This window comes from Dendrobates tinctorius, unplaced genomic scaffold, assembly GCF_039654945.1.
Source record: "Dendrobates tinctorius isolate UK_male_01 unplaced genomic scaffold, ASM3965494v1 ptg000070l, whole genome shotgun sequence".
NCBI classification, from domain to species: Eukaryota; Metazoa; Chordata; class Amphibia; order Anura; family Dendrobatidae; genus Dendrobates; species Dendrobates tinctorius.
This window is the reverse complement of record NW_027361738.1, coordinates 67908603-67921859: the sequence shown is the minus strand read 5'-3', so window position 1 is coordinate 67921859 and position 13257 is coordinate 67908603. Positions and strand designations below refer to the sequence as shown.

The 13257-nt window shown below is 40.0% G+C and overlaps 1 protein-coding gene across 3 annotated transcripts in view; it reads left to right on the top strand.

Moving 5' to 3' along the window:
• SPAG6 (sperm associated antigen 6) overlaps positions 1-13257 on the top strand; it is a 251931-nt gene that overhangs the window by 167359 nt on the left and 71315 nt on the right. For all 3 annotated transcript variants that reach the window (XM_073581813.1, XM_073581814.1, XM_073581815.1), the window contains 3 exons: positions 1532-1737; positions 3933-4106; positions 8253-8405. In XM_073581813.1, coding sequence (XP_073437914.1) covers positions 1532-1737; positions 3933-4106; positions 8253-8405 — 533 coding nt within the window. The remainder of the gene's footprint in view (positions 1-1531; positions 1738-3932; positions 4107-8252; positions 8406-13257) is intronic.

Below are 13257 nucleotides of genomic sequence, written 5' to 3'. Positions count from 1 at the left end.
CGGATAATAAATATATATATATATATATATATATATACTTACTCATACATACACAAGTGCATATGCACACAATTAATAATGACTTTACAATGATATCCCAAATTCTGGATTAGTCAACATTAGTGGTATTTGTGTGTATCTCTCAGACTTGTATTTACCAGAAACTTCTCATATTGAGTCATTTGTAACCTGTACTGCTGGCAAAAATAACGTAAACTAAATGTAAATAGGATTTTCAAGATCAGTGTAGACAAAAGTGGAGCATTTCCATCCAAGGGTGATAACTGACCTCAACCATGAAGAGCATTGTACTTGTGATCATAAAGGATGAGTGTACTGTGACTGTTTGGGTCTCTTTGTATAATATATATATATATACACACACACTGTATATCTCACAACAGAAAAATAATATAACACGAGCTATATTGGGCAACAGATCCTATTTGTTTCTGCTAATTCGAATTGATGGCAGAATATTATTCTGTTTTTGTCACCTTGTTCAGGTGGATTAAATATTTTAATTAGTACTCTGTATAATCCCGTGTATGTCTGTTTAGGATCCTCATGTGTTTATAAGACTTTTGTAAAAACATAAAAAAATGCAACAATAAAATGTTACTATCGCTAAACTTTGAATACTTAGCACAAATCATTATGATCAGATTTGTTTTCTTTTTCATCGCGTTTCTAGTTGATATCTGTTTATATGAGGTATATAAGAATAGATAAGAAATACACAGATAATTAGGGAGATTGCATCAAGGGCTTAGTAGATGGATTAGAAGATAGATAGACATTAGACAGATAAATTACATAAGTACATAGATTTGAGAGATTTAAAGAAATAGATAAATAGATACTGATGATATTAGATCAATATTTGATATAAAAATATTGCATAGAAAAATTGGTATCAGATATTAGGCTTTTTATATTGTGATTGACATGTAACAATTCATATTTGTTAATATTTTTCTATTTTGGTATCGAGATGACATTTTAGCAATATATAATAAACACTTATGTCTGTGAATATAATAAAAAAATATATAGTCCTTAGGTCGTGATTATCTATAGATCTTTGTCCACACTTTGTGAGAAATACTATTGTCTTGTGCAGAATATCTTTGGAGGATGACAGATAAACCTTCCTGTAGGTTTCTGTGATGTGACTGCTTTGTTTCCTGTGGTCAGCCATGCATATAATGGCAGCGTGGACTAGTCTGGCCCTAACAGCTGACATCTGCTTACTTTTTCCAATAGAATAACAGCCTAATCTACCTCCAGTGTGTGTCTGAAGAAAAGGGGGTGGAGGGGGTGCTCCAACTATTGACCGGTGCCCCTTTCAGCCAGGGATTGGTCCGCATGTCTTCAGGAACTGGGAGGGCTGATTTGAAATGCAGATCTCTGTAGACAGCAAAGTCCACCCTGCCCTCTTTTCCTTTTGGTGTGTCTGTCATAGTGAAAAATGGCTTGCACAAGGGTCAGTCACCCATGCTTACTTAATTACCTCTTGTTGGACCCCCAGAACTGTCACAAGCTGTGGTGGATGCAGGAGCAGTTCCCCTCCTAGTGCTGTGTATCCAAGAGCCAGAAGTCGCTTTGAAAAGGATTGCTGCTTCAGCTCTGAGTGATCTATCAAAGCATTCTCCAGAGCTGGCGCAGACGGTGGTGGACGCAGGGGCAATCGCCCACTTGGCCCAGATGATTCTCTATCCAGATGCTAAACTTAAGGTACTCATTTTCATTGATCCTTTTACTTGTAGCATTTACTGTGGCTTTAACTCTCTTTGGCTGTGTGCTGGGTAGAATAATGTTTCTCTGATTCATTAGAGGACGCACCAGTTAAATGTATCCTTTGCCTTCATTTTTAACATCTTGATGAGTTATACCAAATGACACAAAACTATTGAGAATTGTGAGTCCTCAGTGGTTGATACCTTTTAATGGCTAACTGAAAAGATGGTAACACATTGCAAGCTTTCGAGACTCCTCAGGTCTGATGTGTTAGCCATTAAAAGGTATCAACCACTGAGGACTCTCAATTCTAAATATTTTTCTATCTACTGGCTAACACGGAACAAAGATATTATTATTATTTATTATTATAGCGCCATTTATTCCATGGCGCTTTACATGTGAGGAGGGGTATACATAGGAAAGATATACATCTTTCCTGTACCAAATGACACATGCAGCTTTGTTTACCCGTAACACGCTCAGCTCTGCTACATCTGTATGAAAGCAGTGACGATAGCTTAGGGTTTTACGGTAGTTTTGTTTTGCCAATATCTACACCTGAAGATAATCTCCTTCCTGGACCATGAGTATTGCACTGTAGCCGTCTCACTTTGCCTCTCGCAGAAGTAGCTGCTTTTCTCATTTGTCATGAATTGTTTGCCTTGGACAGATGCTTTTGGTTGATCTGCAGTGACCAGCACAAAGCCAGCCACCCAAGGAATTCACTTTCCCATTCATTCTGCAGTTATACATTAGCCGCCATGTGTCCCCTGTATTTCTTGAGAAGAGGTTTAAGTAGTATGTAGTGAAGACCCACACATCTGAGTTTTCTTATTGTTGTGTAAATTCCCCCAAATGTTAATATATTGCAATTAATCTATCTATAAACCTATTTTCAGTAAACGTGGGGGGGATCCATGAGGCATATGATAATACTGAGTATCTGGTAATCCAGCACAGATCTCTAATAAACATAAAATTTCACAAAACCAGAGGCAGAAACTGAACAGAGGGAATTGAGTAGAAAATGTGATGCAAAAGACAAGTGGAGCAGTAATAGCCGCCAATCGTATGTTATCATTTCATTTGTTACTTTGGTTCCCAGAATACTTCTCTGAAAAATCCACGTCGAAGAACCACATTAAAGAGAGAACTTTTTTTAAGCATTTTTGATGTGCCTTTTTCATGCAGTTCTTGTGCATTCTGCTTTTTCAGTGAGTTGGTGCTCTACATTGGAGCTTTTTTTTTTTTTTTTTTTTCCCCCAAGCATAAATATCTAAAGATTTGACATGTTGCTTCTATCTCCATGTGGAAAAAGTTAGGAATCACTAGGAAGCTTTTTCAGCAGTTGTTATTCACGAATTTAGAAAAAAATCCACTTGAAAATCCATGTTAAAAAAAAGAAAGCTCAAAGACTTTTTTTTTTTTGGTGATTCTTTTTTTCCTATGTCTTTTTCCAAACTTTTGTCTTTTGTGTGTATATGCACACGCACGCACATGCCACTTTCAGAATATGCTGCCTTGGAGGGGGGGAGGGGGGTTGTGGACGCCGAGGACCCGAAAACATGCCAGAAGTGTAAATAAACGAGCAAAAGCCCATTACATTTTACGTTTAATATTTTACAGCTGACTTCTCATGTGGCGTTGTTTTTTGCAGCAAAAAAAGCGTGGCGGAAAATGATGTGTGCGAAATCATCCTTATTAGCTAGTGAATATTACACACTCTTCTATGGCTGTGGGTCAATAAAATATGAAACCTAATACAAACAATGCATTTTTTTCCAAAGCTTTTGATGCACTTTCGACACTGGCAAACGCAGTCCTTTTCTTATATTTTTCCTATAGGATTTTTTTTTATAGAAATTTTTTTTTAAATGCATGCAAGGTAAAAAAAAAAAAAAAAATAATTTTTGTACAGTCCTGGAAAAATGGCACAAAAAATAAATAGGACGTAAAGGAGTTATTCTTGTGTCACTAAACAAAACCTATTTGTATAGAGGAAAGTTCCACAATTTTCCAATATACTTTCTGAATCTGTTCCTCCCACTGGAAAGGTTGCGATGACATGACTGCCAGCAGAGATCTTTAAAACCAGAACATTGTATAACTTCTCATTATGCAATACTGAAATTGTTGTCCTCCGTTAGTGATATGACGATCTCAGACATAACATTGTCTCTATGTAACAGCGACAGGTGCTTTCTGCTTTAAGTCAAATATCCAAGCATTCGGTGGATTTAGCAGAGATGGTGGTAGAAGCGGAAATTTTCCCAGTCGTCTTGACTTGCCTGAAAGACCCGGACGAATACGTCAGGAAAAACTCAGCCACTCTAATCCGAGAAATTGCCCGACACACACCCGAGGTAAATGTGTTCGAAAATAGCGACGTGCAGCGTTAATGTATAATTCAGCCCGGATTAATAGCATCACTTGGAGCTAGATTGGTGGGTTGAGAGAGTAAACTACAAATTAAAATGATACTTTAATCCTTTTGTGTGTGAGTCATCATCAGATGAATTAGCGTGCAGGATATTGAAATCCTTTCTTTTGTTGATCGTGACTCAGCATGACTTCTATGGGCTGCGGTGAGGCGACCCGTTGCCCTCAAGGGTTGCTGCTAAGCTGGTGTCAATTGTTGATTCAGCAATAGCCGTGCATGTCAAGTGATGAGATTATCATATAAATAAAGATATGCTGAGTTAAAAATCATTACATATTATACCCCCCCTCCCCCATCCCAATATATATTTCTCATATTAAATGACGGCAGCTCTGAGATGTCACAACAATTTAGACAACAATTTAGAGACCATTTTGTAAATACTCTGTGTCCCCAATTCTTAACTCTTGGCTTCTCAGAGAGATTGGCATTTAACCAGGATGTCATATGCTGTCATAAAGCATTTACGCTGCGGATAACCAACCTCCAATCCAATTGTGACATCTTGCAGACACCTAAAAATCTGCATTCTTTGCCTGGTCGGATTCTACACTATTAGAGGCATATCTAGCCAAGCAGAAATCTCCAGGAACATCCTGCGCTGTTCTCGTCTATACAGTCAGAGCGTGCCTCTATAGGTTTCTCATCTGACTTCATTACAAATGAGGGATGTCGCCTAGATTTTTTTCAGACTTCTAAAGGTATGTTCACATGGAGTTTTTTTTTTTCTAGAGTAAAAGTCCAATGTGATTTTTCTACAGAATCCACGTTATTGACAAGGTTTTTAGATCTTAATTTTTATATTTTGTTTCACATATTTTTGTTCAACTTTTTGACATGCCATTGTCTACGTATTCTTTCTCAAGAGGAATTAAAGAAGTGATGCGTTCATTTTTATTTTTGTTTTGTTTTGTTCTCCACGAGGCTTTCAAAAAAGCCTCATTGAAAAGAACCCTCGTTATGAACAACAATGTGGATTTTCCTATTAAATCAAGAGGATGCATATTCCAAGGATATTTGAATAAGTTTTTGATGTGGGTTTTGGAGGAGGACCACTTCAGAATCCATGTAGAAAAAAACTCCATGTGAACTCCACTCTATATGGCAAATCTGCTTTATAGGGTAGGACTTTAGGAGGCTCCGTCACAGTTACATCATTGTTACTGGAACATAAAAGACCATTCCTGATTTTAGCTTACTACTAATGATGTCAAAAACTGAGCAAATACTGAAAGTGAGAAGTGTCCTCCAGAGATCACTGTCACTGCTTATCTATAGGGAACAACAATCTGGATGTTGAAATCTGCTCAGTCTGCTTCCATGCACATTACATTCAGCAGGCTTGTCTGACATATCTGTGGCCATCTTAGAACTATAACAAACAATTTTTTTAGCCCGCCATGACATAACTTATTTAATCTGGAACATTAAGGCCTCATTCAGACATTTTTTTTCACATACGGGAAATCAGTGATTTTGATGTGAGTTTCGTCAGCGTTTGGTCAGTTTTTCTCTGATTGGGAAAAAAAACAGTTTCTCCTCCTTCTCCATCAGTCCATGAAAAAGGGATAGCGCATAGAGGGCATCTGAGTGCTGTTTTTTTTTTTTTTTGCATCACTAACCACGCACTGGGGACACTTTACATGCCAAAAAGGACATGACAGGTTGCCTTTAAGTGATGGCGTATTTCTTTTTTTTAATTTTTTTTTTTTTTTTTTTAAATCAGATTTTTTTTTTTTTAATTGAAAAAACACTTCATTCCATTGTCCAAAGAGTAACAAAATACAAGCACTGTAAAGGAATACAGTAGTACTAAATGAACTATGTAGTCAATTTCTTTCCCGCTCACCACCCCATTGTTTATATCCAATGCCAAATGCAACCGCTATCAATATTTAGATAACATACATCAGAAAAGCATGTTCATAATACGTTCTCTTACTAAAATATCAGAGAGTAACCCTGGAGTGTCCAACCATCTCTCCCATTTTTTTTTTCTGGAATATGTTTAGAGAATTTTTTGATACAGTGCTTTTTCAAGTCTTATGTTATTTATTAATTCTGCAGTACTACTGGGACTGGAATTTACCCAGTGTAAGACAAATAATTTGCCAGCTTGATATAAAATTCGAAGCATATCTATCATTATCGGGAACTTCAGTTCAGCCTGGCTGGGAACGCAGCCTCAGTGACCGGACATAACCTCGATGACGTCACCACAGGTTACTGAGTTCATTCCCCAGTGGTTCTCAGTTGGAACGGTCGTATCTTGGCACCGTCCAGGTTGAAAACCAATTATCCCCCAGACATGGATTACGGCGTGGGACAGAACGACAGACAGGTATGGTATATTGTTTTTTTTTATTTTAGTTTTATTACAGGAGAACGAGGGCTTCGGTAGAATAGGTGTTAAGTGAGTATAACTGTGTTTGCTATTTTTAAATAAAATGGAAAACTGTTTAGTCTTATTTCTAATATGGACTTTATTCTGGCTGTGTCTTTATTTACCACACAACTATAGGATTAGCAATGGATAGATGTTTTATAGACGCCCCTCCATTACTAATCCGTGGGCTTGATGTCACCGGACAATACAAAGGTGACCTCAACCCCACACATATGAACCCCACTTGCCACTGCTACAGGGCAAATGGGAAGAGCCGGGGAAAGCGCCAGAATTGGCGCATGTAATAGATGTGCCTTTTCTGGGCAGTTGCGGGCTGCTATTTTTAGGCTTGGGGGGCCAATATCCATGGCCTCTTACCAGTCTAAGAATACCAGCCCCCAGCTGTCTGCTTTATCAAGGTTGGTTGTCAAAAATAGGGGGTACTCCAGGCCGTTTTTTAAAAATTATTTAAATAATGAAAAATACGGCATGGGGACCCCTCTATTCTTGATAACCAACCTTGCTGAAGCAGACAGCTGAGGGTTGCAGCCCCCAGGGGAACCCACGCAGGTTTTTGTTTTTTTTTAAATTATTTACAGCACAGGAACCGGCTAATGAATACTCCCATACGCTGCTCCTGCTCTCACTGTTATTAGCGATAGCAGGTGTCAGCTGATGGGAGCTGTAGTCCCATCAGCTGACACCAGTGACCGGAGGTAAACTTTATACCTCCAATCACAGCTGAGCGCTCACGCTGTCTTCTTACAGTGTGGGAACCGCGGCTCTTTGACCAGCGGGGATGATTTCACCACCAATCAGAAGCGCTACGCCGGTGTTTCCCACTCTGTCCCGCAGTTTTTGTGCTGTGTATGTTCGGGTGTATTTGGCGATTTAATCGACGATTAAATCGGCGAATATTGCAAATTAGACAATCGTGAGCCGAACCGAAATTGGAAATACTCGCTCACCTCTTTTAGAGATAACACCTCTTTCAAAACAGTTCCAATTCTAGTTCATTTTCATATCATATGCATTAAATGGGTTTCATCCTTTTCACACATTGAGCCTAATTCCCATTTTGCAGAGTAAACTAAAAGTTCTGTGTACCCTGTAAACCTGGTATAAATGCGAGAGATGCTGAGACTCACTCAGTGACAACCTGGGAATGGATTTCAGGATGTTTTTGCACATTTAATCTGATCTAGGCCCAACCTCTGCTTCCCATTTGTATTTATCATATATCGGGAATTTAGATTGATAAGATAGTAGTAAATATTTATGTGTACTGGATATTAATGATGTTGTAACGTTATCAAAGTGATAGCAAATTTCTTAGGATATGCCATAACTCTATGATCGTTTGAGATAATAAGAATTAGAAACCCCATTTTCCTGAGAATAGAAAGGGTACGGCGTATTGGCGCTGGTCCTTCACAGCTATGTCTCGGCTGCTCACTGCTCAGATAGACTGGGCTGACAATGAAACTGCATACCTTGTTTTGTTGCAATATTGTTCTCCACTCCTGCAATCCTTTTCCACTCTTTATTAATCATGTAAACATTGACGTTGATATCCGACACACGTTATAATGTTGTTTTAATTGCATATTTGTAGCCTACTTACTCTTGTTCAGTTTAGTTTCTTTTATTGCTAAATTGTAATTTATCATCTTTTAATTCCAGCTGTCTCAGCTCATAGTAAATGCAGGAGGAGTGGCCGCCGTCATAGACTGCATTGGAAACAGCAAGGGGAATGTGAGACTTCCTGGGGTCATGATGTTGGGTTATGTAGCGGCTCATTCCGAGAACCTTGCAATGGCTGTCATCATCTCAAAGGTTAGTTACTGGAGAAGAATGTGCTCCTTGCTTACATTACGTGGAGGAATGTCCTATAATGAGGAGAATAACGCACCATGTCACAATAGCTGTCATCAACTAGTTACTATTAGCATCCTTCTAGTTATTAGATCTACGTTTAATCACCAGAAAAAAGTCAATGGGGTATGCATCACTAATGATTCCTGCTATTGGGGCTTCTACATCAAACTTTTTTTGGTGCCAGACTGACTTTGTGCATAGCTTTGAGAATAAAGGGGGCATTTAAAAGAAGATTATTTATACACGGTTATGACCGAAGGTGTTGGCAGCCTTGAAATTGTTCCAGAAAATGAGGTATTTCTCCCAGAAAATTTTTGCAATTACACATTTTGTTACACATGTTTCATTCCTTTGTGTTTACTGGAACAACACAAAAAAATGAGAATAAAAGGCAAATTGGACATAATTTTATACAAAACCCCCAAAATGGGCTGGACAAAAACTGTTAGCATCCTAAACTTAATATTTGGTTGCACAGCCTTTGGAATAAATAACCACAATCAATTGCTTCCTATAGCCATCAACAAACTTCTTACACCTCTCAACTGGACTTTTGGAGGACTCTTCTTTTGCAAACTGCTCCAGGTTTTTCATATTTGAAGGGCGCCTTTTCCCAGCAGCAATTGGATCTCTGTACAGGTGTAAAATGGAATTTAGATCTGGACTCATTGTTGACCACTTCAGAACTCTCCAGCACTTTGTTTCCATCCATTTCTGGGTGCTTCTTGAAGTATGTTTTGGGTCATTGTTCTGCTGGAAGACCCATGACCTAGTAAGCAAACCCAGCTTTCTGACACTAGGCACTATATCCAAAGTCCTTTGATAATCTTCAGATTTCATGATGCTTTGCACACAATCAAGGCCCCCAGTGCCAGCGGCAGTCAAACAACCCCAAAACATATATGAACCTCCACTATATTTGACTGTAGGGACTGTGTTCTTTTCTTTGTACATCACATTCTGTTTTCAGTAAACAGTAGAATGATGTGCTTTACCAAAAAGCTTTATCTTGGTCTCATCTGTCCACAAGACACTTTCACAAAAGGATTTTAGTTTACACATGTAAATTTTGACAAACTGCCGAATAGCTGTTTTATGTCTCTGTGTCAACAGTGGGGTTTTCATGGGTCTCTTGACACAGCATTTAATTTAATTCAAATGTCGGCGGATTGTTCACACTGACACTGATGCATCCTGAGCCTGCAGGACAGCTTGAATTTCTTTGGAACTTGATTGTGGCTGCTTATCCACCATTCGGACTATCCTGCATTGCAACCTTTAATCAATTTTTCTCTGCCATTCACATCCAGGTAGATTAGCTATAGTGACATGGGTTGTAAACTTCTTGATTATGTTGCGCACTGTGGACAAAGGGACATAAAAATCTCTGGAAATGGACTTGTAAGGCTGGTTTCACATTTGCGTTTTTTTTCGCGGTAATTTAGCGCTAATTAGCGCATGCGTTTTTTTTCCCTATACTTTGCATGGGATGCGCTTATGTGCGCATACACATGCGTTTGTAAGCGTTTTACCGCGCATGCGTTTTTTTGCGGTATGCGCTCGGGCGCACAAAATGCAACCTGTTGCATTTTTTGTGCGTCCGATTTGCCTCAAAAAAACGCATGCGCGCGCAATGCGTTTTTTTACAGCAAGACACCCATTATAAGTCTATGGTGAGCATATGTGCGCATTGGCATGCTTATGTATGCGTTTTTTTGCACATGCGGTTTTTTTTTTACCATTAGTTTAGACAATGGAATTTAGGGGTTTGGGTAAAGTTAGGGTTAGTTAAGGGGGTTTAGGGTTAGGGTCAGGGTTAGGGTTAGGGTCAGGGTTAGGGTTAAGTATGGTTTGGTTAAGGGTTAGGGTTAGGGTCAGGGTTAGGGTCAGGGTTAGGGTTAAGTATGGTTTGGTTAAGGGTTAGGGTCAGGGTTAGGGTTAGGGTCAGGGTTAGGGTTAAGTATGGTTTGGTTAAGGGTTAGGGTCAGAATAAGGGTTAGGGTCAGGGTTAGGGTTAGGGTTAAGTATGGTTTGGTTAAGGGTTAGGGTTAGGGTCAGGGTTAGGGTTAAGTATGGTTTGGTTAAGGGTTAGGGTCAGAATAAGGGTTAGGGTCAGGGTTAGGGTCAGGGTTAGGGTTAAGTATGGTTTGGTTAAGGGTTAGGGTCAGGGTTAGGGTTAGGGTTAAGTATGGTTTGGTTAAGGGTTAGGGTCAGGGTTAGGGTTAAGTATGGTTTGGTTAAGGGTTAGGGTTAGGGTCAGGGTTAGGGTCAGGGTTAGGGTTAAGTATGGTTTGGTTAAGGGTTAGGGTCAGGGTTAGGGTTAGGGTTAAGTATGGTTTGGTTAAGGGTTAGGGTCAGGGTTAGGGTCAGGGTTAGGGTCAGGGTTAGGGTTAAGTATGGTTTGGTTAAGGCTTAGGGTCAGGGTTAGGGTTAGTAAAGTCATGGTTTGGGTTAGTGTGAGGGGCCACCTAATGTTGGAAAAAAACGCAAACGCGGTAAAAACGCACTAAAAACGCATACAAACGCTTAAAAACGCTGCGTTTTTTTCATGCATGCTCATAAAAATGCTTGAAAAAAACGCAGCAGTTGTATGCTTTTGTATGTGTTTTTCAATGCGTTTTTTTGCGGGAAAAACGCGCTGCAAAAAAAAGCAAGTGTGAAACAGGCCTAACCTTGAGATTGTTGATATTTTTCAACAATTTTGACTCTCAGACAGTTCTCTTCTCCTCTTCTGTTCTTCATGCTTAGTGTGGCACACACAGATACACATTGCAAAGGTTGCGTCAACTTCTCTTTTTATCCTGTTTCAGGTGTGATTTTTCATATTGTCCACACCTGTTACTTGCCACAGGTGAGTTTGCACGAGCATCATATGCTTGAAGCAAAGTTGTTTACCCAAAAATTTTGGAAAGGTACCAACAATTTTGTACTGCCTATTTTGGGAGTTTTGTGTAAAATTGTATCCAATTTTACTTTTTTCTCTGTATTTATCCCCAATACACACAGAGGAAATAAATGTGTGCAACAAAACATGGGTAATTGCAGTAATTTTCTAGGAAAAATATTTTGTTTTCTGGAAGAATTTCAAGAGTGCCAGCACTTTTAGCCATAACTGTATCTCGTTGTGTCCATTTTTGCAAAAGTGTGAGAAATGCTGTGTTGGTTGTGAATTTTTAAAAGTATTTCAATTCCAAAGTGTCAACCGTTATGACTTTAGGCTTCTTTTACATTTACCGGGTTTTGTGCAGCCCGTTATTGCAGCCCGTTTTTGCTGGCCGTATCACCGCAGTTTTCACGGTCTGCCGCAATAACGGACCACAAAAAACTTGCGGATCTCCGTTTTTCATGTTTACAATACTATGGAAGAAGTATTGGGAAAAAAAATGGTGTTCCGCAAAACCGGAAGTGACGGTGCACCGCAAAAACAAACTTCAGTTTGTTTTTTTGCAGCCCCATTGATTTTCAGTGAGGGGCCGTGTCCCTAAGCCGTGAAAAAGTTCGAGCAGGCACATACGGCACTCTCACTAATTTTTGCGGGCCGATTTTGCGGCCACATAGAAATCTATTAGGCCCGAAAAAACGGCCAGCAAAAACACGATAAATATAAAAGAAGCCTTATTGTATCTTTTTGTCACCACTAGATATGGGCGGACACTTGGATGTTTGGGTCCGGCAGGTTTGGCCGAACAGTTACAAAAAGTTTTTTGTATGGGGGCTTGAACATCCAGTGTTTGCTGAGCTGTCATGCAAACACCGCTTCTCATCGGCGGTAAAATCATCACCACCGGTCAGACAGACGCGGTTCCCATGCTGTCAAGACAACATGAGTGTGCAGCTGTGATTGAAGGTATAAAGTTTACCTCCGGTCACTGGTGTCAGCTGATAGGACTACTGGTCTCATCAGCCGACGCCTGCTGCCGCTAATAACAGTGAGAGCAGGAGCAAGTGATGGGAGTATTCATCAGCCTGTGTCCGCTCTGTACTCACAGCTGGGGACTGCAACCCTCAGTTGTCAGCTTTAGCAAGGCTGTTGTAATGCTGTAGATAAGCCCCTGATGTAACCTGAAAGATAAGAAAAAAGAGTTAGATTATACTCACTCCGGCATCCGGTCCGGTCCGATGGGTGTAGCGGTCCTGTCCGGCGCCTCCCAACTTCACACGATGCCGTCTTCTTTCCTTCCTGTCGTGGCTCCGACGCAGGCGCACTGCTCTGCCCTGTTGAGGACCGCAACACCCATCGGACCAAGAATGGACCGTCCCTGGGTGAGTATAATCTAACTCCTTTTTCTTATCTTTCAGGTTACATCAGGGGCTTATCTACAGCATTACAGAATGCTGTAGATAAGCCCCTGATGTTGATGCCGGCAGCTCATAGTCCAAAGAAAAGGTGACAGATTCCCTTTAAAGCAGACAGCTGGATGCTGGTATTCTCAGGCTGGTAAGGGACTTAGGATATTGCCCCCCCCCCAGCCTAAAAATAGCAGCCCACAGCCGCCCAGAAAAGGCGCATATATTTGATGCACCAATTCTGGCGCTTTGCCCGGCTCTTCCCACTGGTGTGTTTACCTACTTTAATGTTCGGGTTCGCCCATCTCTAGTCACCATTAAATAGAAATATAGAAATATGCCGTAATTTCTGGAAGTAAAACAAGCAGAGTGGCCAAAATTAAGTAATTTATCTTGCATTCAAATTAACAAAATGTGTCCATTTTTTGGGGTGGCATTCTTCTTTACACAAAAAAAGTCACCAGGGAGAATCGGGTCCCTAGTAGGTCTTCCGTTGACCCTCTCTAATAATGTACCCAGAAAA